Source organism: Microtus oregoni, unplaced genomic scaffold (genome assembly GCF_018167655.1).
Source record: "Microtus oregoni isolate MIOR12 unplaced genomic scaffold, Mior012 000012F_ref0000307, whole genome shotgun sequence".
Lineage (NCBI taxonomy): Eukaryota > Metazoa > Chordata > Mammalia > Rodentia > Cricetidae > Microtus > Microtus oregoni.
In genome coordinates this window covers 14,093,798-14,119,150 of record NW_024543071.1, presented here as the reverse complement: position 1 = coordinate 14,119,150, position 25,353 = coordinate 14,093,798, and the positions used below count along the sequence as shown (strand labels likewise).

The window sequence follows — 25,353 nt, the reverse complement described above, 5'->3', positions numbered from 1 at the left end:
AGTTAGTGCAGTGCTCGCAGAGCTAGAGAGAGTTCTGGAGACGGTTCCTGCTTACAAAGACGGCAGTAGCTCAGTCTCTTAGTAGAAGTCCTGGAAGCACTCAGCTGGACTGCAGTGTAGAGAGGGTGGGGCAGTTGCCCTCGCTTCCCTCTGCGAAACTCTCCTGGATGACTATGCAGCCACTGAAAATCGTCAAAAGGGAGCTGGCGTGGCCATGTGCATACAATCTCAGTTTCCAGGAAGGTTGAAGCAGGAAAATCACTTTGGACTCAGGAAGTCGAAGCCCGTCTGTACAACATAGTAAGACCCCATCTCCAAACAAGTCATCATAAGGTTCCTTGTTGGCTGATAATAGAAGCATTTCCCAAACTTAGTGGAAAGGCCTTTTAGTAAGCTGGGCATCAGTGGCGGGTGCCTGTCTTCCCACTACTTGAAGGCAAAAGGATTAGAAGTTCATCCTTGTTTATATAGCAAGTTCTGGGCTAGCCTGGGTTCATGAGGTTCCGTTTCAATAAGTAAGTAGCAAAAGAGAAGGAAGGAAGGAAGGAAGGAAGGAAGGGGGAAGGAGGAAGGAAGGGAGGACAAAGAATGCGTTTTCTCATTTCAAGCACTCTCTTCTGCATCGAGCGCTCAGTTCTGGACACGCTGGTCATGTTCCCTGTGAGTATTTTCATTTGGGTTCTTTCTTTGAATATTAGGGTTTATTAATTCATCCAACACATATGTGATAAGTCTCTTCCACATAGTGGGAACTTTTCTAGACATGGAGGAGTAGAGCCAGCACAGAGTTGGGGACCCCATCCCTATGGAGCTTCTGTTCTAGATAGACCTGAAACAGTAGGATAAATAGAAAACATGCTTTCTCAGGGAGAGCTGTGGTCGGGGCCCAGATTTATTCTTTCCTAAAATGGCTAGAAACCTACAAAATATTCAGGCATGTCTTTACCAGCAGGAGCCAGCAGGCAGTGTGGGAGAGAAGGTCATCCCAGGTGTTCCCTGTGAGCCGCCAGCCGACTGCTCAGGTCCTGTGCATGGAGAGGCAGCTAGATGTCATGATGTGGACAGAGTTGAGGATTCAGGGAGGCCAGTGCTGCTGGAATTCCCAGAACTCTAGAAGAGGGGAGCTCTAGAGACCCTCTGGCTTCTGTCTTCTTCATGAAGCTTGTTTGTGGGGAAGCCGCAGGCTGGTGGGAAAGCCAGGAACAGAGCTCACAGTGCCGGGCTTCTTGATGGTAGAGAGATGGGATTCATCTTGCTGGCAAAGGCTGAGTGTGAAGGGGAGGCACAGGAGTGCGCTTGCCAAGTCTGGGTTCCACAGGGCGAGATGATGGATGAGAGCAGCAGGGGAGAGCCGTAACTCCACCCATCATCACCCTTGGTCTCAGCTGCCTCACTGGGCTCTTGCTGCTGGGGTACAGAGTCCTGCAGGGAGATGACTCATCACTGTTAATCATCTAGGCATCATTGCTGGTGACATCCCTTCTCTAATGGGATTTCTTTTACCCCAGAAGAATGCTGCTCTAATTCATGGGTTCAAAGTGGAATCCACCCAACAAAGTGTCCTCTAGCAAAAACGTGAGAAAAATCCAGCTTCTTTTAAGAGTAACTGTTTGCTGCACGTGTGTGCTGGTGGTCATTTCAACCTGAAAAATATTGTCCCTATGTGAAGACTTGACAGAGGCCAGACTGAAAGTCTTTTAAGGTCATCTTCCTGTGCCACCGGAAGTGACCCTCTCTCATGAACTGGCTTCTGCTGGCCCATCCTTCCTGACTGTTAGGTGATGTCATGGCTAGGATTAAGCAATGATAGGAACATTTATACCATGGCAGTTGACCTGTGCTACAAACCAAGGCCTTGCCCAGCACACCACACCACTGTCAGTAAACAGTCAAGAGCCAAAGTATGTGTCTCAAATAGTACAGTGGGGTAAAGCAGATTTCTAGTTATATGACCAACTTAAATGCCTTTGATTATGAAAATATTAAAATATGCGAAGTGAAATAAACTCTTATCTGTTTCTTAAAACTGATGGCATTTACACTTGTACATGTGTGATTTTTTTTAATTTTAAAAAATGTTCATTTTTATTTTATATATATGGCTGTTTTGTCTATACTCCAGAAGATGACATCAGATCTCATGGGACTACAGTTGTGGACAGCTGTTAGCTGCCTTGTGGTTGCTGGGAATTGAACCCAGGACCTCCAGAGCAGCCAGTGCTCTTAACCACTGAGCCATAACTCCAACCCTGATTTTTTTTGGGGGGGGGGGCAAGGTTTCATATGTCCTAGGAGGCCTTAGCTGGTTCTCTTGTTGTCATCTCCCACATGCTAGGTTTGCACCACCTGTGAATTTTTTAAAATGTCATTTCAAATGGTGTAAGTAATAAAACCTTAATATTTCTGAAGCAAGACGAGTACATATTCTTCTCTGATTTTTCTTCAGTTTTCATGGCTCTTTTATTCCTCATTCATTGGTTCATATTTGTGTTCTTTAGCAGCTTTTTACCTAATCTTTGTAGAGGATGTGCCTCTAAATAGAAGCAATCTCTCTCTCTCTCTCTCTCTCTCTCTCTCTCCCTCCCTCCCTCCCTCCCTCCCTCCCTCCTTCCCTCCCTCCCTCCCTCCCTCTCGCTCTCGCTCTCTGTCTTTTTGGTTTTTCTAGACAGGGTTTCTCTGTGTTGTTTTGGAGCCTGTCCTGGAACTAGCTCTTGTAGACCAGGCTGGCCTTGAACTCACAGAGATCCTCCTGCCTCTGCCTCCAAGTGCTGGGATTCAAGGCGTGCACCACCACTGCCCGGTACAACATCTTCTCTTATGTGTCTGAACCATTTCATGGGACAGCATCAAGTACAGATGTCATAAGAAGGTGGAAATGACAAGAATCACCAGCGCTGGGGAAACAGTCTGCTTCCTCTAGGGAGAAGTGACTAGGTGCTCTGTGGCTGACTGTGATGCCCAGCTGGGCTGATGTCAGGGAGGTTGGAGTATGTCCTTAATCCGCTGGTTGTTACACAGAAGCAGTTAGGAGCCTACCATGGCTGCACTATTCTTCCGGCTCTCCTCTAGAGCATGCAGTTCCTTGGTGAGATGAGTCTCATTTCTATCTCTATGCTTTACTCCTCACGCAGTGCTTGGCAGATAGCGCCCAATAGAAATAGCTGTAGATGGCTCCGTGACAGGCAGCTGAGGCAATAGTCACCTCAAGCAGTATCTTTGCGAATGTCCGGGTTGGTGCAGTCAGAGAGTGTTATTGATCCTCTCATAGATATTTTCCCCTTCGAATTCCTTGGTCTTTGAGTCTTTCTCTGCTCTGTGCCAACTTTCTTGTCTGCCCAGTGTATTTCAAGTCAGCTGTGCAGCCATCATCTAGTTTTGTGGCAGAGACACACAAGCAGGTGTGCAGCGGTGTTGAGATGGGGCCCTGTACCATCAGAGCACACAGATGCGATTCACAGGAGACATAGTACTGCCTTCCCTGGCTGCTCCATAGCACACAGATGCGATTCACAGGAGACACAGCACTGCCTTCCCTGGCTGCTCCATAGCACACAGATGCGATTCACGGGAGACACAGCACTGCCTTCCCTGGCTGCTCCATAGCACACAGATGCGATTCACGGGAGACACAGCACTGCCTTCCCTGGCTGCTCCATAGCACACAGATGCGATTCACAGGAGACATAGCACTGCCTTCCCTGGCTGCTCCATAGCACACGGATGCGATTCACAGGAGACACAGCACTGCCTTCCCTGGCTGCTCCATAGCACACAGATGTGATTCACAGGAGACTACAGCACTGCCTTCCCTGGCTGCTCCAGAATTTAGCCATCTGAAACCAGAGTCTTTTGTTTCTTCACAGAGGAAACTTAACCAAGGCGATGGCCATATAGGCTTCCTTCATGGCCACCCTCCCCACAGCCTCATCCAGTAAGCGGGAACAACTGCTTCTGAGGTGAGAAGTGGGGGAGGACATCCTCCATTACCTGTGAGATCCACCTAGCTGTGGAGTTGTGGTTCTGAGAAACAGTGAAGGACTCATGGAGTTGCTACTGAGACAACCTCAAAACACTTTCCTCAGACTGAAGGAATGCTTGGGTGGAAGCTCATCAATTGGATTTCTAAAGAAGCTGCTTGTGGCAGAATCGTCCACAAGTTTTGTTTCTATACATCCTGGTAAGGTGTTATGTACATCAAAGGTAACTCTTGGCTTTCAGACCCTGGAAGAGTGCATGAGCAATCTGGTCATCATCGTTTGTGGAGCTCGTCCTGTGTTAACGCCTCACTGTTTCCAGAGGAAAGGGAATTTGTCTCCATTCCACAGATGACTGAAGCGAGAGGTCGTGGGAGGGTAAATGACTTGCTCTCGGTCGCTCAGTTTGGATGCACACCCAGCCCTGTCTAATTTTAGAGTTCCAGCTTGTCATCATAGATGGTGTTCTCTGGGGGCCTGTCACACATATTTGAACCCTTAAAAACTGTGACATTTTTGGTGTGGGATCAGTGACGAATGACATCCTTGATATTCTGGATGGTAGCCCAGGAGCCAGGGTGACGTCCTGGACCTACTTCGCTAAGGCTTGTGCCAGGTGGTGGTGGTCTTGAGCGAGGCAGATGGCTTTTTCAAGGATTTTATAAAAGAGAATAAATGTTGAATTCTTTGACTGTTCACTCATTCCTTTGTCCGTTCGTTTGCTAAAGTAAAGCCCCCCCCCCGTTTTTTTGTTTTTGTTTTTTTTTTTGCTTGACAGCCCATCCTATTTGAATAGTAGAGTCTTGAAGTCCAGGCTAAATTCATGTTGTGTATCCAAGAAGACAATGAATTCTTTGAAGATATTCTCAACCCCAACAGGAAGGAGCCTACAGTTTGATTTCTACTTGTTTTCCAAACCGCCTCCGTCCGGGGACAAATGCTATTGTAACTTGTCTAGAATTTGGCGCCAGTAGGAGTTAAAAATGATAAAACCAGTACAATTAAATTAGGAAATGAATGCCTGTTTATATACAAAACCTTAGATTAGGCAACAATTGGTCACTCTTCTGGGCAACAGTGGCTACAATTACAGCCAATTGACCATCTCTCACTGGCCTCATTCACAGCATCGTGCTCCAGGAAGAAAACGTCTTACAGAGGTGAATGCCACCTTTTCTGTGAAGCTTGATGACACCTTCCATGTCTTGACGTTGATTTATGCTAGTCATTCACCACGCACTGAGACAATGCACCAGGCGCTCTGCTGGTCTCTGAGGCTTGAACCGTGAGAGCAAACCCTGTCTCTAAGAATCTCAGAGACTTGAGAGGTTCCCCCAGAGGAGAGAGGCAACCATGCAGGGTAAGGAATGCTGTAGAAACCAAGCTGCTGTAACCCACTGGTGGTGTGGGTGAGGTAAGGGAGCTATCCAGGAGGACAAGGTTTATGATCTGTGTCTTTGAGGAAGACTGAGGTGTAAGGGAGCCAAGAGGAGGTCCATGCTTGCCACAAAGGGAATTCTGTTTCTAGTTTCAGGAGTGGCGAGAAGTGTGCCTTGGGGTGGAAGAGACGATTCCAAGACGTATAGGCAGAGCAGTCTCTTGTCTTGACAGGTGTCATGGGCCCCATGAGGCACTTGATCCTAAGGGGAGTGGGCAGCTATGGTAGGATAGCTGAGAGGATCATTCATCCTTCTTTTCAGGACAGTTACTGTGGCAGAAGAGCGACAGCTTTGAGGGGATGACCGGGCGTTTGAAAGCTTTTTCAAAAGGGCTGCGGCTGCTTGGGAGAGGAGAGTGTAGAGGCTTGGGACTATAGCGGGCTGGTTTCCAAAAGGGGGCTGTGAAGTCAGATGTACATTGGGGGCAGCTACCCTAAATTCAGAACACAGTACAGTGTGTGGGGTAGTAAGTTATGGCGGGATAAAACCAAAAGGAGGATACGAAGGAGGGTGGAATTAGACTGAGCAGCCCCAACTCACACATGACGCAGAGTGACGGACTAGAAGTGGAGGAATGGATGTGATCAAGATGATAGATTCAGTTTTGGACGTGTTGGGTTGGAATCCTCGTGGGGCAATTAAAGATGACTGAGCAGAAAGACTGTTTTTAATCTGTTCATTTTTTGGGTAGGGCTTTACCTAGGTAGCCTAGACTGGCACCCCAAGTGCTGGGATTATAGGCATAAGTCACCATGCCTGGCTAAATGGCTTGAGGGTGGGGTTCATGTATCCCAGATTGGCTTATATGTAGCTGAGGATAACCTTGAACTCCTGATCCTCCTGCCTTCATCTCCTGAGTGCTAGAACTATAAGTGTGTGTCACTATACCAGATTTGTAGATGGAGTATATTTATGCCTGAAGTTTGGAAGACTGGATTGCAGATCACAATGCATAGGTCTCAGGTTCCAGCCTGTGCTGTATCTGCCTTTCCTGCAGCTGTGTAATTAGGACACAGTCAGAAGTGTATGTCCTAGGCAATAAGCAGAGCTCATGTGACACTTCCCTTGCCCGGGGAAGTGCTCTGTTGGATGTGTTTATGCAATTGTGTCTTTACAGAACCTGAAAGCCTAGATCAACTTTAACAGTTGATCAAAACTATTCTTACCCCAAGTTTCCTTCTCTCTCCTTTTGTGTGTGCTGCTGTTGTAGGGATTCCAGGCATTCTGAGGATCCAGCTATAAGGCAGGTTGAGCTGGGATGTACCTGGTATAGGGTAAATGTGGTCTGTCCCTGTCTGCAGTCACCCCCATGTCTAGGTCTTGCTAGTCATGCCAGAATAGAAATGCCATCCAAGAGTGGGCCTGCCATTGAGCCATCCCTCGTGGTGTATGACATAAAGGAGCATGGATGTGTCCAAGGCCTCTGGTACTGGAACCATTCAAGAAGAAGAGCGTAACATATTCTAAGCCAAGAAGAAAAAATTCAACTTGGCTTGAAGTCAGCTCAAGCATCAGCCTGACAGAAAGGCGTATGCAGAACTCTTCCTGTGAAACTCGATCCTGGAGAGCTGGGAAGCAAAGTGACAGGCAGAGGAAGACTCCAAAGATGACATTGCCTTGGTTCCAGGCAACAGGTGTGCAGATTGCCAGGCGGCTGCTGATGCTCTCAGAACTGCTGCTTGAGTACCGGAGGGGCGTGTTCCTCCCACGGATGCTAGTTCTGCCCTATTTCTGGGCTCAAATGCATAAATGCAGCGTTTCAAGAGAAATCCCAAGACAGGAAGTGGGAGGCACACTGAGCTGTCTGTCAACTGAGTTGATGTCTACTTGTGGGGTTTGATGAGTGCAGAGCAAGTTCATGCTTGAGTGCAAGGTGTGTGCAGTGTGTGCGGTGTGTGCTGTGTGTGCTATGTGTGCAGTGTGTGTGTTGTGTGCAGTGTGTGTGGTGTGTCGGTGTGTGTGGTGTGTTGTGTGTGTGTTGTGTGTGTGGTGTGTGCAGTGAGTGTGGTGTGTGTGGTGTGTGCGGTGTGTGGGGTGTGTGCGGTGTATGTAGTGTGAGTGGTGTGTCTGTGAGTGTGGTGTGTGTTGTGTGTGTGGTGTGTGCAGTGAGTGTGGTGTGTGTGGTGTGTGCTGTGTGTGTGGTTTGTGTGGTGAGTATGGTGTGTGTGGTGTATGCAGAGAGTGTGGTGTGTGCGGTGTGTGCAGTGAGTGTGGTGTGTGCAGTGAGTGTGGTGTGTGCGGTGTGTGCAGAGAGTGTGGTGTGTGCGGTGTGTGCAGTGTGTGCGGTGTGTGCAGAGAGTGTGGTGTGTGCGGTGTGTGCAGTGTGTGCGGTGTGTGCGGTGTGTGCAGAGAGTGTGGTGTGTGCGGTGTATGCAGTTGAGTGTGGTGTGTGCGGTGTGTGCAGAGAGTGTGGTGTGTGCGGTGTATGCAGAGAGTGTGGTGTGTGCGGTGTGTGCAGTGAGTGTGGTGTGTGCAGTGAGTGTGGTGTGTGCGGTGTGTGCAGAGAGTGTGATGTGTCTATTGGTGGTATCCAAGTTCAGATCATGTTTAATCAAGCATGTTGGTGAGACTTCATGAGTGCAGCTCCTCTGATATTTCTAGGAGACATCTCACAGCAGGCCTCCTGTTCCTTTGACTCGTACAGTCTTGTTCCACTTCTCTGCCACCACGATCCTCTAGCCCTGGGTATGATGCATCAGTTGGGACTGGGCTCCACAACTCCGCGTTTTCATCAGTTATGATTTCTGTAATGGTCTCCATCTGTTGCAAAGAGAAGCTTCCTTGGTGAGGGACGAAGACTAGGCTCTGGGTTGTTTTCTGACCTTCACACGTATGCTGTTGGATGTGCTCACCTGCACTCACACTCACATGCACATACCACACATAAATAATTTATCCTTTTAAATTGAGTGGGCTGAGGAGATGGCTCAGCTGGCAAAAGCACTTGCGTTCAACTCTGACAGCCTGGAATGGAGAGAGCTGATGCCTGCTATGGCAGAACTGAGAAAATCCATTTGGAACAAGAAAGGTTTTCTGTGTCCGAGGTTTCAGGGTCTGCCTGGGGTTAGTTGACCCCATTGCCCCTGGACTAACATAGCAGAGTCTCATCTCACTGTCAACAGCACAGAGAGAGCAAGAGGAGAGGGCTCAGGACACGATGTTGCTTACAGAGTCCATGCTCTTGGAGCCAAGGCACGTGCCAGTGGTGGAGAGTGCCTCCTGTTCATCCAGAGAACCTGAATTGTATTTCCAAGACTCTTGGGTGGCTCAAGACCACCAGTAACTCCAGATCCAAGGACTCTGACCTCTTGTCTGGCTTGGAGGACACTTGAATACATGTAGCATACACATCACACACACACACACACAGAGAGAGAAAAGAGAGAGAGAGAGAGAGAGAGAGAGAGAGAGAGAGAGAGAGAATATGAATTAAATCTGAAAGCCTGGGGTGTGGAATTCTCTACTCCTTTAGTCCCAGCACTTGGAAGGCAGGTAGATCTCTGTAAGTTCGGCGCCTGGTTGGTCTACAAAGGGAATTTCAGCCATATGCGAGACCCCATCTTTGTGCTTGTGCATGTGTGTGCATCTTTGTGTTTGTGTGTCTGTATGTACTCTTTAAGCAGGCTCCATGTCCTGTTCCTATTGATTCCCATTGTCTCTCAAAATGATAAACTCACTATGGGTTGGTGGCTCAATGAGATCAACGTGTTCCTGATCCCATCTCTTCCCCAGAGCGCCTCTCTTTGTATTGCTGCCTCAGGGCCATGCCTTCCACACAGCCATTTAGGGGACAGTGCAGATCCAGCCATTATCTTAGATGCATTTTAAGAGACGCTGGAGGGCAAGCAGGCAGTGGGCTGGTGGAAAGGAATGGTCGAGAGGTTTATAGTAGAACACGTTAGGTTTTAGAAGTCATCAGATTGTATTTTTTTCTCTTCTGTAACAATGAAGTGTTTGAGGTTTCTGGGGACAGGAAGCAGAAGAGTAAAATGCCAGGATTTATTTTAATCACAACAATGAGGAAATCTTGGAGTGTCTTTAGGCTCCATACTTTTCAGTTTTCAGGAGAGCTGACTATACTGGATAAGAATTTGAACTTTCAGGTCCAGTATTCAGTGCCTTTTTAAAAACCGTGGGTAGCTCATTCCCTTTGTGTCATGCAATTGTAAATAACAGCACAGTAACTATGTACTAATACACTAGCAGTTTCAGCCTTGTTGCCAACTGCATTTGCCTGGAGGGACTTCTTCAAGAGGGAAGGCTCCAGTGAGGAACATGCTAGGGTTGTAGGCAAACACAACCACTCCTGGATTTGGGTGCTGAGGCTCCAAAGTCAGGTCACCATGCTTGAATGACGAGCGCTCTTAACACACTGAGCCATTTCCCCAGCCCAATAAAGTTTCCTTATAATAAAATTCACACTTAACTTCTCATTTGAGCAGGTTTTTGTTGTTGTTGTTCTTTGGTGGTGGTGTTTTTTTTTTTTCTTCTTTTTTTCCTATGCCAGGGATCAAATCCAGTGGCTTGCAGGTGCAGGCAAGTGCCTTACCACTAAGCTGGGAGTGACCCTCCCTTTTGAACCAATTTAAAAAGAAATAATAACTTCCTTTCCTAAGGCTTCCACTGTTAGGCACATGTGGTATGATTTGATACAAAGTATTCTTTTGGTTTTTGTCTATGGCCCAGGGGATTGACCCTAGTACCTCATGTATACTAGGTAAGCACTACCACTTAGCCACAACCCAGCCCTGGGGAACAATATTTGTGAGCACAGTGTCTATGCTTAGATCATTTGATCCACTGTGAAATATCGCCACAAAATCCATTTTTATGCATGAAGATGTAAGTGCGTGTCCAACTTTTACTGTAAAAATCATCTAAAAGGTGAGGTATGTTATTATAAAAATGTGTAGGTCACAAATTAAAACTCAAGGCAGTCTTAAGAGTCATAAAACTGACGCTAGCCGAAGTTTGTTCTTCCTGAAAATGGGCTCTCAGCTGTTTTGGGCTGTCACTAGTCTGCCGGACACTCACCTACTAGTGCACCCAGCCCTCATCCATCATCTCGACCAGGGCTAGGAGTCTACAGGAAAGACAGAAATAGACTCCCTGGCTTTAAAACGAGCCCCCCAGTTCTGTAGAAGAGCCGCCTGTCTTTTGGGACAGAGGAGAAGGTTCCCATCATCCCAGCCCAAGAGCCATCCTTTGTCTTAGCCTCATTTTCCACTGTTGGTCATTTGCTAGGAAAACATTCCAGTGTGTGCTACAGACCACCAAAAAAGATGGAGTGGAGATGCCCAGCATGCCTCTCTATTTATAAGAACATATTTCCTCAGAAGATGGGAAAATCCAAGTCTTTAAATACTCAGAGGGGGGATAATGGAAACCTTCTTCAGCCTCTGTCCTAGTGGTTCGTGAGACCTTCTCACAAATCATTTGGATGGGCCACCAAACGAGTCACAAGGACTGTAATTTTCTATTAATTACTTCACTTTTGGGTTTCCAGCTAAAGGCCCTGGCCACAAGACTGAACAACAAGCAAGGCTGCCGGTGGTTTGGGAATGTGGTTAGAGCTTGACTTAAAAGGGAGGCTAAAGGTTAAATCACTGGATAGTAGTCTTTGGAACACAGTATCGACACAGTAGTTACTACAGTGTGCTAATTACTGTGTTGGCCTTTTTTTTTTTTTGAATGGTTTTGTTTGTTTGTTTTCCCGCTAGCTCTGTCAGCCTCCCACTGGGAGGTTCGCTGAGAGGATCTGTCTCACATGGCCCTCATGCGTCTCACACACTCACTCATCTGCACAGGTGACCTGTTGTCCATTGTCATGGCTACTTAGGCTAAGTCTGATTTCACTTTTGGCATCTGCTTGCTACATCTCTGTGGTACACATCCCAAATCTGTCAGTCATGGTTAAGCCAGAGAAACAGAAAAAACAAGAGATGCATGGGCAACCTTGTGTGGGCAGCACAGTAGAACCAACCCCATTGGCAGAGGTGTGGGTGAGTCGGCCCCAAAGTTGTGAGCATGGGAGAGCTGTCCGCATTAGTTATCTGTTATGAGGCAGCACGGGCCTGGGAGAAGTACCCCCCACCCCACCCTCCCACCCATCAGTGCCTGAGACAGGTGGGAGAACTGCCCCTGCCCCCATCAGCTGCCACCCTGGGCAGCATAGTAGAGCTGGCTGGACTGTGGTGTGGTATGGGATCCAACCCTGAGGACGTGAAAGCAGGAGCACTAGCCCCTTCCCTTGCTCATTGCCACAAGGGGTGAACTCACCAGGGCAATGCAGTAGAGCTCACCCTGGCTATGAGGACAAGGGACAGCTGGCAGGCTGACCAACCCAGGTCACACCCCAACATCCACCCCATCTGTGATCTGCTGGAGCCCATGAAGAGGCTGGTCCTTTAGACCCAAAACTGCAGGATTTCTACAGCACAGGGCAATGGCAGTATAATCAAGGAATCCCAGGGAGGATCCAGCATCAATAGCATAGCAGCAATTAGAGGCCTCAAACCAGACCACTGACTCTTTGCAATGAGCACTTGCAAGTAAAAATATATAGATAAAAGGGTTTACTGTGACTCACTGTGGTAGACTACAGCTTTTAGGATGAGATCTATCTCTCTCTCTCTCTCTCTCTCTCTCTCTCTCTCTCTCTCTCTCTCTGTTTTGAGGGGGGAGGTTGCAAGGGCCGAGGGTGGATACAAAGGAATAGGCAAATGAATGGGATGGAGGTGCATGATGTGAAAGACGCAAAAACTAAAAGAAAGCTAAGAAGAGATGTGCGTGCACTTAGGAACTGGTTTATGTCTCATGGGGCATCTAAAAGTCCAAAATGAGCAGAATTAGCCATCAGGAAGAGAAGGTTGTCTGCAGGCAGCAGCCCACAGTCGCCATCTGCAGCTGTGTCTCTCTCTTTCAGAATGCTGCCTTTTGGCTTTTAAGACCTTCTTCTGATTGAAGCAGGTCCAGCCTAGGTACTCTCTTAAAATCAGTACAGTCGGGTCTGTGATTTACACCTGCGAATCCCTTCACTGCATCACCTAGATTAGTGTTTGAAAGATTTGTTGGGGGGCCTTAGATTTGTCTCACTGGGAGAAGCCATGGAGAAGCTGTCTGGAAAATCAATACTGCCACAAAGTGCCTCTGCAGACGCTGTGGGGGAGGCCAAGGCTCAGGACACGACAGCATCTGTCTAAGCATGGTTCTACACCATTTGTGTGTGCTTCAGCTAGGGAAGCAGGGTTGCACAAGGTACATGGAGACAGGTACCTCTGGAATTCCAGATACTCAGGAGCCTGAGGGGACCAGCGTGGGCAACATAATGAAACCCCAGCTCAAAATATATATAGCACATATTTGTGTTCATATAGCACAAATTCTTTTGATTGACAGATGTCCTATCGATAAACTTTTTTTTTCTTAAAAGTTCGTTAAAAGTCCCTGCCAGGAGAGGCGAAGTGCTTATTTCATCAGAGAAAATAGTACAGTTCTCTTGGAGGCAGACATGGTGGTGTACACCTCCCAGCTGTCATGGACCCTGCCATGATGATGATGGACTGAATCTCTCAAATTGTTAGCTGACACCTCAATTAAATGTTTTCCTGTATAAGAGTCACTGTGGTCTTGGTATCTCTTCACAGTAATAGAAACCCTGACTAAGACAGTTATATAGCAAATTCAGGACTAACCTATACTACATGAGCCCTTGTCTCTAAAAACTTCATGTTTTCTCAAGGGACTAGACATCTGCCTATAGCTAACCTTGTAAACCGAGTCTGTCAGTCAAAATATAAGGAATATTTATAAAAAAGGAAGCCCCAGACGATAGTCAGGCCCCTTGAGTGAGCACTCACGTGAGCTGCTGTCTTTGACGGCATGCTTGTTTCTGATCTGCACCATCACTTCAACTCTCAATGAAGTTTCCTTGCAGCTTTGCCCATCTGGATACGCTCATTTCTTGTGTAAGACACAAGAACCTCGAGACACATGGCAAGTAGCATGGTGGCACACACCTGTAATCCCAGGGTTTGGGAGGTGCAGACAGGGAGGATCAGGAGTTCTGGGTCATCCTTGGCAACATAGGAAGTTTGGCGGTTGGGAGAGCTAGTTGTGATTCTGTCTCGAAATGACCTCCCCCCAAAAAATGTCCAAGAGATTTCAGTAACTTTGTTGTTTGTAGAGTTACCCGCACACTAAGTATTTGCACGCAGGTGTGTGTACCATGCAGTATGTGAGATTCTGGTGCACTTCAAGGCTGTGCTATGGAAACACTGACATCCTTGTGGGAGCAGCTCCTCCCTGGATCGCTGCTGATAGGACTGTAGACTGTGCTAGCCCAGTATTAGTTTTTCTCAGCACACAATGCTAATGGTCTTATGTTGTAGAACCCTTCATGGAGAAGCGAAATGCAACTGCGCATCTGGAAAGCATGTTTAGAAGTTTACAACCAACTCTTTCAAACGTTGTCTTACATCTCAGACCTGGGGTGGAGTTTCATTGCAGAATGCTCTCGGCATGAGTGAAGCTGGGTCAGGCTCCAGCACCACACACATACACAAAAGATACTTGGGATGGGATGGCATTTTCCATTTCCCTAGTAATTTTAGGGCTGTAAGATTCTAGGCTGAAAAACGGGGAGGAGGGGCCCATGCTGTGCTCCAAAGTTAGGAAATGGTACTTAGGAACTTTGAGACCATTTGAGAGGCCACAGTGTGTGTGTGTGTGTGTGTGTGTGTGTGTGTGTCTGTCTGTCTGTCTGTCTGTCTGTGTGTGTGTGTGTGTGTCTGTCTGTCTGTCTGTCTGTGTCTGTCTGTGTGTGTGTGTGTCTGTGTGTGTCTGTGTGTGTGTGTGTGTGTGTGTGTGTGTGTCTGTGTCTGAGGGCAGGTACTAGCTATGATGCCAGGGCACTCAAAGTTGCCCACGGTGTGCGGTGTGCTGCACCTAAGACTGCACAGCCATTGGGGGAAAAGACTTCTCTACTCTGTTTCTCTTTGATTTTTTTCTGTCTGTTTTCCCAGAAGGTGCTAAGAATTCAGTCGGAGAATGTGCACTGCTGATGGGGTGCCCCTGCTTCTAACCATGTCCATAGAATGTGAATGTGTGTCCATAGGGCATGCTTACCCAGTCAGCAGCCACTGCCCTGCCCTGCCCTCAGAGTTGCTCCAGTAACTAAAGGGTAGGAGAAGCCAACCCCTGGAGAAGCGTGCCGCTCCCTATCAGCCCACACCTATCTGCATTAGCAGATAGTTCAGATTTCTAACAACTGCATGGTCTTATCGAGAAGTCATGTCTGGGTCATAAGCTGACGTCCTCAGGCTCAGGCCTCTCTGGGGTAGGCCACTGGAGCTTGTGTGGAGGCGTGGCCCCACGAAGAGGTTCCGATGGCCACTTACTCATCAGCCTTGGGATTTTTGGAACTAGTAATGCTTTTGGTAAAGGTCGGGACTCTTGTGTCCTAGAATAGCGGCAGCTCTCATCCTTTAGACCCAGTGACTTCTATATACAGCAAGTGCTTCTATATATACACGCACACATTGTTTATGGAGCACTATTTTAAGATCTGGGTCACATTTTTCTGGTTACTTTATGGTGGGAAAATTCAATTGGAAAAAATGTACTTAGTTCTAGTGGGGACAGTAAGGTAAAATAAGCACTTAAGGAAAGAACCATGAAGTTTGCCATTTTATTTTTACTTCAGCGTTGAGGAGTACAGAAATAGCTAGGTGCTAACTCCCTAAATGAAATTCAATCACGTTACTTCTCCTTTGATAAGTTGAGTCCCTGTAGCTCTTACTGTGATAGCAGATCAATCACCACAGCAGACAGTAGATAAATAAGGCACGTGTAAGCTTACATCTGTGCATTTGCTAGAAAATTCATGAAAAAGTTGCTTCTCATATGAGTTGTATGACTTGTGATGGAGGGTTTTTCTCTGGGTTTTTGCATCTGTCGGCTGAGGGGGGAATGGGTGAGAAAAGGGCCCATTTCTTTCTTCTGTCAAGAGCGACACCGCTCGAGAGCCAAGGCATCCCAGAGTCCAGGTGCCGCGTGGTAGGGCAAGCTTGCATCAAGGCAGTGAGCTTGCTGGCCTCGGCTTTCCTGTTCAGTGTAGAGAATTACCACAGACGAGATGAGCGCTCATACACACACACACGCATGTGCACACACACACACACATACTCAATATACAGCATAAAACCCTAGCCGGTGGAACGGGCTTCCCTCCCTCAGTGAAACCTCCCTGGAAACTCTCACAGACCAGCTCAGAGCGTATCTCCAAGTGATTTGTGGGTTTTCGCCCCTTTTTTGTGTGTGTGGGGGTGGTTTAAGACAGGACTTCGCAGTGTAGCCCTGGCTGTCTTGGAACTTGCTCTTTAGACCAGGCTGGCCCTAAACTCAGAGATTCACCTGCCTCTGCCTCCTGAGGGTTGGGACTGAAGGAGTGCATCACCTCCCAGCTGGTGGTACTAAGTCAGTCAAGTGGACTGTGAAGGCAGCCATCTGATTTGTGCACAGACTGCGTTGCCCTATGTGCCCATTAACTCCTTCCTGTGCTGGTTCCGTTCCACACTGGCCTTGTCTCTTCCCGCCAGGGCCTCTGCTGTTCCTCTACCCACATACTACCGACCACGTCTACTTGCTTGGCTCCTTCGTGTCCCTCAGTTTTGCTTGGCAGGAAGGCCTTCCTCATGCCATATTAAATGTGACCCCCACACACACCTTTTCCCTCCTCACAACACATCAAGCCCATTCCCTTGTGCCTCTCTATGTTTCTCTTAGTGTCTGCCTTCCTGCTAGAACGTTCCTTGAGAGCCAAAGCTTTGTTCTGTTTCCTGTGAAGTGAGCCTGGGCATTTATTGAGTTCAATCTGTTGAATGAATAAGTGAGCTGGTGTGGCTGTTGAGCCCTTGGTACTTAGAGTGTTTTACGACCCATATGTGATGTTCTAGGCAGCTCTCAGCTGCTCACTCTGCTCATTTGTTCTAAGTCAGATTAAACCCACTTCTCAGGATATTTAAAGTGTGTTGACTTCTTGACTAACATGGTCTAGTTTCCTTGGAGATCTTAACTCCAGCCATTAAGTTCTATTTCCCATCTCAGAGTATTAGTTATTTGGGACCAGAGCTCGGGCTTGGAGAACACTCATTTCTTTCTTCATTAGTCCCATAGAGCTGCCTCTTGGGAACTTTATTGATTCCTGTTTGTTGAGTTCCTACTGTAGCTTTGTTAGGAGGCCTGCCAAGCATTTCATTTGCTCTATCCTTGGTGAGCCAGTGAGTGGTGACGTCCCACGCTGATAGTGCCCCCTGGAGCTGTGCGGAGCAGCAGTAATGGCGAATCTGAAATTCCGACTCCTTTCTCTTTACAGGATTGCCTGTTTATTTACTTCCTGCCCTGAGTCATGTCTGAAGACCCCACAGGCTCCCCTTGCCTCGTGCTCAGATTATTAGGGCTTTTTGACTACTGGATGTCATTTTTTTTATTAGTACAGCTGTGTGTGCTTGTTCCTAACTTCATCTACTTCACCCACCCCCTTGGCTCCCTTCCCCAACTGTTTCAGTTTGTCTACTGCTGAATTTCACGTCACTGCCAGCAAGGAAGGAGAGCAAAGGCGTTTGTCTTTTCATCAGGCAGCGGGTGACACATACTCCTGTCAGCCTAATCCTGCTGGGTATTGACATCCACTGATGATCAAAATACAGATGGTATCTGACACCAAATATTTGGCCCAACTGTTGTGGGGTATTTGCACACTGTGAAGATGCAGTGCTGTGATTGGTTTAATAAAGAACTAAATGACCAATAGCTAGGCAGGAGGTATAGGCAGGACTTCTGGGCAGAGAGAGGAAGTAGGAGGAGTTATTGAGGTGCAAGAGAGATAGATACCAGCCAGACAGGGAGTAGGACATACAGAATGAAAGGGAGGTGAAAAGCCACATAGTGAACATAGGTTAATTTAAATAAATAGGCTTATTTAAGTTATAAGAGCTAGTGGGACAAGCCTAAACTAAGGCCAAACTTTCATAAATAATAATAATTCTCATGTTATTACTTGGGAGCTGGCTGGCAGAACAGAGAAAGAATCAACCCCAGCATGTTGGTGTGGTGACCCCAGCATTCTGGGCTGGCTTACCAGCCACAGAGAAAAACATAAATAAGACATTTTGATACTTGGGGCATGGAGGAGAAATCTGATCCTTACTCTACTTTGCATGAACTACCTCGTCCTACCTCACCGTGAAGACTTGGTTCTTAAGTTCCACCTGTACAAGGCTCTGTCTTGAGTACATGTAGTTGGGGAACCATCCAGCTGGTGATTTCATAATCATGTCACAATTCTGAATCCAGCATGGCTGCAACCAGAAAGCCTTGCACTCTGAAATTAGATTTTTCTCTTTCACCCCACTTTGTGGTCCCATTTAAGGACCCAGCTAGGAAGCCAGGGGTTAGGGATTTAAATACAGAACAGTTGAAAGTAACCACAATACTGAAACACGTTGTAGCTGCGCTGAAGAAGGCCCTTCCCAAGCCTCATGCCAGCAATTCATGCATTTTTGTGTGTGCGTGTGTAGCCCAGGCTAACCTGCAGCTCTGTATGTAACAGAAGGTGATCGTGAACATGTGATCATCCTGCTAGCACCTCCTCAGTGTTGGGGCTTCAGTGTGCACCACCCCATCCTGCTCTGGGCTGTGCCAGAGTCTGAAGCCAGTCGAGCATTCTACCGAGTGAGCCTTATCCCTGGCCCTGTGCTTTATTTTATAAATGATTCATTTAGTTTTTAAACCTCTGTGCATATTTAAAAGTCTTAGCATTGTCTGATACTGAAAACTGCACATTTTGTTGATTTCCTTATTATTTTAATTTTTTGCTTATTGTGGAGGGGACATTGAGTGTGTGTCAGGCTTGGTGCCAAGTACTTTTCCCCCTGAGCCTACTCACCTGTATTTCTATTTTTTATAAGTTAGATTTATTCATTTTTAATCTTTCTCTCATGTTTAGGTTATTGAGTCTTTGAGACATGGGCTCATGTGTTTGAAGCTGGTGAAGAACTTGTCGTGTAGCTAAGGAAGGATAACCTCTGACCCTGCACCTCTTGCCTCCTCTTCCAGGTGCTGGTATCATAGGTCCACACCACCGCACACCCCATTTGCTTACCTTTATGTTGCTTTTCTGCTTTCCATTTCCACTTAACTCCTCCAACCCTGCAGCCGAGGCAGGAGGATTGCCGTGAGTTTGAAGTCAGTCCAAGCTATGGAAGGAGACCTCTCAAATGAAAAGAAAAAGTTGACTTTTCCAGTTTTCTTTCTTAGAAAGTTATTTGCCTTTGTCTTTTATCTCCAGGTGAAGCCTAAAGACTCAAACTCCCACAGTGAGGGGTGGGTAGGCAGGTCCTCCAGTGACAGTCCCCTTTGAGCTGCACACCCGGAAGTGGGCTCAGGAAACAGGACTTCTCCCCAGGAGTTCCAGAGCTAAGAGAGCCTGACTGTGGGGCAGGGCAAAAGCTTACAAGTTAGAGGTGAGGGCACGAGTGGTTGTGAGGGGCTCAGAAGAAAACTTCATTTTCAGTCCAAGAAGCCTAATTCACAAAAATGGCTTCTCGTGGAGTAAGGCCTTTCCCAGATCAGATCCGTGTGCTCTGGGCTGGTATTTCAAGTATGTCCATATGCATGTAAACGAGTCGCTCCGAGACAATCTGATTATGCAGTAGTTGCTTTGCTGAACGTAGCGCCTCAGTGGAATGGAAAGTTCATTTTGAGTCTAATATTAGACCTTGCTTTGGAAAATTCCTTTTAAATGATCACAAGCTGGGAATAGCAAAAGAATTCAACTTTCGACAGACAGCATTCACCAAGAATTTTTAACTGCTTATGCCGGGTCCTTGGGAAGGCAGATGTGAGAAACCTACTGGCTAGGCCAGAGCGGACTTGGCTTCCTGCGTGGTTTATGTCGGTGGCTCCTAAGTTTCTCCAAAGTTTTTTTTGCTCAAAATATCCTCCTTTCTTTGAATGTGAGCTTGCTAGGGACGAAACTGTCGGACTACCTAATTGTCTGACACAACACAAATTTCGGCAATTAGCAGGGTAGAGGCATGGGTTTGTGGGTGCAGCGGGGCCAGCCATCCTGCAGAGCCAGGGCCACTTCTGAGTACTGGGAGCCTGAGCCAGCCGGTCCCCAGGGACTGTTTGTAGTGTGGCTGGCTGGTTGAGTTTAGGTGAGCCTACCCCGTTCAGAAGGGCGCCTAGCCTTATGTTAAGTTAAAGCTCTCCTTGTCATTTTCTAAAAGTTATGCAAAAGTTAACTGATTTTGAAGTTTTCATGTCATGTTTATATCTACCTCCTTTATCATTTTATTTTAGATGCTTTGAGAAAACCAATATTTTGTTTGAGAAATGTCTTTTTGTGTTTTAAAAGACTATTCTGAAATTGAAACCTTCCTCTTAGTCACTCTTGGATTCTCTTCTTTGCATTAAGCTGGAAATAAGTTGATGGTGCCTTAGACTTGGGCAGACGAGTTACCGTAACAGTGAGTTACCCCAGTGGGCTGTGGGCACCACTGTGCAGGGTATCAGCCTTCCTACCAGCCCTGCGCAGGAGCGGTTACCACAGCCTGGTTTGAGAGATAAGGAGACTCAGAAATACTCTCGTGTGTGGTTATCAACTCCTGATGCAGGGTGGGGAACAGGCAGTGCTGGAGTTCAAATCCAAGACTGTTGAACCTGGGAGCCCGCGTTCTTCCCTCACCCATCCTTTAGAGTAGCAACACCAGGCACTGCCACGTGGTCCTTTTAATTTGTTGAGTTTAACAGATCCTTTTGATTCATAAAGGGCCAGAGAGGTGACTCAGCAGATAAAGGCACTTGCTGGAAAGCCTGCCTTCCTGAGGTCAGCTCCTGGAACCCAGCAGAAAGCAGAGGAGCACTGACTCCAGACCCACAAAGGCTGTCTTCTGACTCGCATGCAGCACACACACATACACACATACATACACGCATACACACACTTACATACACACACATATGCACATACATATACACATACATACACACACATACACACACACACACACAAATAACTAATTAAAAAAAACATTAGCCAGGCGGTGGTGGCGCATACCTTTAATCCCGGCTCTGGAGGCAGAGGCAGGCGGATCTCTGTGAGTTCGAGGCCAGCCTGGTCTACAAGAGCTAGTTCCAGGACACGCCCCAAAGCTATACCAAGAAATCCTCTCAAAAAAAAAAGGAAAAAACAATTAAACTTCTATTTTATGGATTATAACTTTTGATATTTACTGTATGCGAATTTAAAACCATGAAACTTAAAACATATTTACCTGTCAAGCCATTTTAAAGGCCAGTAATAAATCCATTATTGTGTGTTAACATAAATAGCATTTTTTTTTAATATAGCTGTTTCCCAAAACAGAAAACTAGGAGTGATGTCATGTTTAGATGTTCTTGTGTCTGTTACGAGTCCAGCTGGGTGTGAGGATCTGGACTCGTTCTCTTGCCTTCGCTCGGCAGTGCTGCGTCTGCTGGAGTGTATGAAACACTCGACTTTACACCCAAACTCCGTTTTGCTGAGTGTGGGGTTTGTGTGTGTTGTATGTACTTGTTAGTGTATGTGTTTGTCTGTGTGGAGGCCAGAGGTAGACTTTGGGTCTCTTTCTTCAATCAGTTTACATTTACAGTCTCATGGTCCTCAAGCTCGTCAGTTCCCCAGACCAGGAAGCCAGTGAGTGTAGGGGCCTGCCTGTCTCTGCTGCCCCAAACGGCATTGCAGACACGTGCGAGATCCATGTTCTGATCCCCGTGCTGATGGGGTAGGCCCCTCATCGACGGAGCCGTGGGTTCTGGATCCATGTTCTGATCCCCGTGCTGATGGGGTAGGCCCTTCATCGACAGAGCCATGGGTTCTGGAGATCCATGTTCTGATCCCCATGCTGATGGGGTAGGCCCTTCATTGATGGAGCCACATCCTAGCCCAGCAGATGTTTTATTTCTTTTTTTTTGGAGACAAGGTCTCTATTCAGCCTTGGCTGTCCTAAAGCTTGCTTTGTTAGACCAAGCTTGCTTTAAACTCACAGAGATTCCCCTGAGTGCTGGGATTAAAGGGCACGCACATGACCCCCTGCCCAGTAGAAGTTTCTTCCAGGTTGTCCACGCCGTAGACCTGAAGTCCTGTTGATGGACTTTGGATACTCTGTGCCAGTCACACTCTTTTGCTTGGAATCTTTGCAGAATTTTGAGGACTGTATTAGAGGAGGAATATCCCCTCTGCAGCCAGTCCACACAGAGCCGACTTGTGCCTCTCTGGGAGGTGGGATAGGCCTGCTGCCTGGAGGGATCTGAGCAGCGAGCCTCAAGGTGCTCCAAGTCCTGAGACACAGACTAAGCAGCTGCTGGGGTGCCGTAGGCGTAGGAGACGGGGAGCCGTGGCAAGTTGGACAGTGGGGTGCTGGACAGTGAAAAAGAAAACAAAATGTTTTTTAGAAAAATCATTGCAGTCCAAGCAAAGAGTCTGGAGTTGAGACAGTTGGTGACCGCGGTGCCATGACAATGCAAGGCGTGACAGTGGGAGCCCGGGAAGAGTCTAGGGATTCTCTGTAGGGGATTTGTGACTTTTCTGTAAGTCCAAAGTTGTTTCCTTTTTTGGTTTTGGTTTGTTTAAATTTTATTTGTACTTGCATGTGTGTGCAGGGAGAAAGCGCAGGTGTGTGCGTGCATGTGTAGAGGTCAGAGAAACCAGTTCTCTCTACCACTGTACTTGTATGGCAAGCATTTGTAGCTGCTGAGCTACCTCAGTGGCCCTAGGTTGCTTTTTGTTTGTGGCATCCCTCCTACCTCGGTCCTTACTCATCTGTTAATGTTTCTGTCTAAAGTCTGTTGTGGGGCTGGGAAGATGATGGTTGAATAGTAACGAGCACACCATGTTCTTCTAGAGGACTCTACGTCACTTCCCGGCACCCTTGTTGGCTACACAACCTGCCTGTAACTCTAGGGGTTCTGATGTCTCCTTCTGGTTTCCACAGGGACCTGCACTCACATGCATGGACCCACATAAATTAACTTCATATACACATAATTTAAAATTAAAAATTTAAAAGATCCATTGTTTTATCTTATTCTCGGGATTTTTTTTATCCATGCATAATTCTCACATTATTGCCATAGTAAGAAAAATGAGCAGGACTGGAGAAATGGCTCAGCAGTTAAGAACACTGGCTGCCCTTCCAGAGGACCCACCTGAGTTCAGTTCCCACACTGGTGACTCACAGCTCCAGTCCCAGGGGCCCAACATCCTTTTCTGACCTTCATGGGCACCAGGCATACACACGATACACAGACGTACATGCAGGCAAAGCATCCAACACATAAAATAAAAACATAATCTAAAAAGAATTGGCTCACCCAGTTTTATAGGTCTTTTAAAATAAATCTTTTAAAAGATTGCTCACTATTTTAAAGGTTGCATTCATTACTGTGACCATCCAGCTCATCAAAGAAGCATTTACTGAATGACTCAGGAAATGGCCTGCTGGCTAAAATGCTTGCTGGGAGATGATGAAGCCCTGGACCTGGATCTCCAGCGCTCACCTAGGATGCAGGGCATTGTCAGTACCTGCCTGTAATACCAGCCCTGCTCTAAGGGCTGACAGGCCAGCAGTCTAGCCAGTTGGTGAGCTTCAGGCTCAGTGAGACTCCTGTCTCAAACAGTAGGAAAGTATCAATGAAGAAGACACACTTGGCCTCCTCAGCCACACTCATATCTTGTACGCACATGTATACACATACTCATTGTACACAAAAGCCTTTACTAAGAAGCTATCAAAGTCATGATGGTGAGCCTTGTGGTGGTGGTGCGTGACTTTAATCCCAGCACTCGGAAGGCAGAGGCAGGCGGATCTCTGAGTTTGAGGCCAGCCTGGTCTACAAAGTGAGTTCCAAGACAGCCAGAGCTGTAACACAGAGAAACCCTGTCTTGAAACAAGCAAACAAACAAACAAACAACAACAAAAGTCATGACGATGGATGTGAGTTTCTTAGAATTATAATTTTCTACTGAATTTACAATTTTTTTAAATCATTAACATCAAATTCTTCCTGTGGCTTTTCTTGACAAAATAAGTCCACTCTGTTCATACCTTTCACAGTGTCTACGAGAGACCCTTGTCTAAGCTGCAGTTTGATGCCATCATTCTGTCCACGTGGCCTGGGTGGATGCCTGCTCAGTGGTAAAGCCTTCGCCTGGCATGTCTGAGGTCATGGGTTCCTTCCCAGCACCACAAAGGTGAAGTGTGTTGAAGGCAGCTCACAGCAAACCCATAATTGCCTTTCTCTCAAGGCAGCAGTCGTCACACTAGACTGCGCTGTGTGTCTCAGGTCCCACTTTTGGTGTAAGGATCTACTTTGTGCTGCTGTGGTGAGGACGTTCTTGGAGACGGGGTCTCCCTCCTATTGTGGGTGTGTGCCGATGGGTGGTGATGGCTGTTGTTTCTGTGGTGGCATTCTGAGACGAGTGGGCTCTTTGCACTGTGCTCCAGAATCAGCACGGTGGAGAAGGCCATTCACATCTTAGAACTTGGGGGACACGGCACTGCCTCAACGGTCTTGTCTTGGACCTCCCTGGAGATCCATGGTGTTCTCGCTCCTTTTGAGAGAACTGTCAATGTGTCACAGAGGAAGAGCTGATGGTGTCTAGGCCTCGCCCATTAGGAAGCAAAGAGCTAGGTACGAGGCAGCCCGTGGACAATTTATCCCTGTGTTAATGGTTCAGGAAGCCTCATCCGTTTGGTTGTCAGACTGACACATGTTAAAAATGCTGAAACAGACTTTTATAATTATCTGATTTTAAAAATGCTTCCAGGGGCTGTAGAAGATAGCTCCACACAAACACTGGGGTCTGAGTTTGAACCCACAGCACCCATATAAAAAGCACAAGGGATAGGGAGATGGCCGAGCAGAGGAAGTGTTTACCACATCATCATGAAGACTGGAGTTCAGATCCTCAGAGCTTATCTAAAAGTTGGGCAGGTGTGGTGACTTCCAGAGGCAGAGACAGGAACCCTGGGGTAAGCTGGCTGTCAAGCTGAGCCAGATTCTGTGAGGTCAGGCCTTAGTGGGAGACCTTGCCACAGTAAAGTGAAGAGCGATGGGAGAGGCTACCTGATGCCAGCTTCAGGTCTCCACACACATATGAGCCCACACACATGCAAGCAGGCGTGCATACACATACCATACATACATACACACGCAAATGAAAGAGAATGCCAGGTGCAGCAATGTGTGCTTTCTAACTCCAGCACTGGGAAGGTGGAGGCAGGAGGAAGGGTCCAGGGTCCATCGCTGGTCAGCCAACCTGGAGAATCAGCTAGAAACTGTGTCAAAAATAATGTGGGGAGTGACGAGAAAGACAACCGGTTTGACCTGGCAGAATGGTGGAGCAAACAAGGCCCAAGCTTGCTCCCCACACAGAAAGAGAAGAAATGTTTGCGGCCATTTCTAAGGTGTCTAAGGAGCCTGCTAAGGAACTGTAAAGTGACCTCTGCAACTTTGTCTTCTGTCTTTAAAGGTAAATCTCACCTGGCCATTGTGCAGCGAGTGAACAATGAGGGTGAAGGGGACCCGTTTTATGAAGTTCTGGGAATTGTCACCTTGGAAGACGTGATTGAAGAAATCATCAAATCTGAAATCTTGGATGAGACAGACCTGTACAGTAAGTAACTGTGTGTGTGTGTGTGTGTGTGTGTGTGTGTGTGTGTGTGTGTTACCAAACCTTTGCTGCTGCCCGCTGCTGTTTACACACTCCCCAGTGTTGGGCCCTCTGTTTGTGTGCCAGTTCGTGCTGCCTCTTAGCGTCGCCTAGCGCTTTTACCAAAGTGGAAGAAAAGGCAGATTCAGTGGCATTGAGTGGGGTTTCTCTTCCGGAGGCATCT

The 25,353-nt window shown here is 47.2% G+C and overlaps 1 protein-coding gene across 1 annotated transcript in view; it reads left to right on the top strand.

Moving 5' to 3' along the window:
• The window catches only part of Cnnm2 (cyclin and CBS domain divalent metal cation transport mediator 2), a 125,713-nt gene that overhangs the window by 68,792 nt on the left and 31,568 nt on the right, over positions 1-25,353 (top strand). Inside the window, exon 2 of the mRNA XM_041660909.1 lies at positions 24,990-25,133. Coding sequence (XP_041516843.1) covers positions 24,990-25,133 — 144 coding nt within the window. The remainder of the gene's footprint in view (positions 1-24,989; positions 25,134-25,353) is intronic.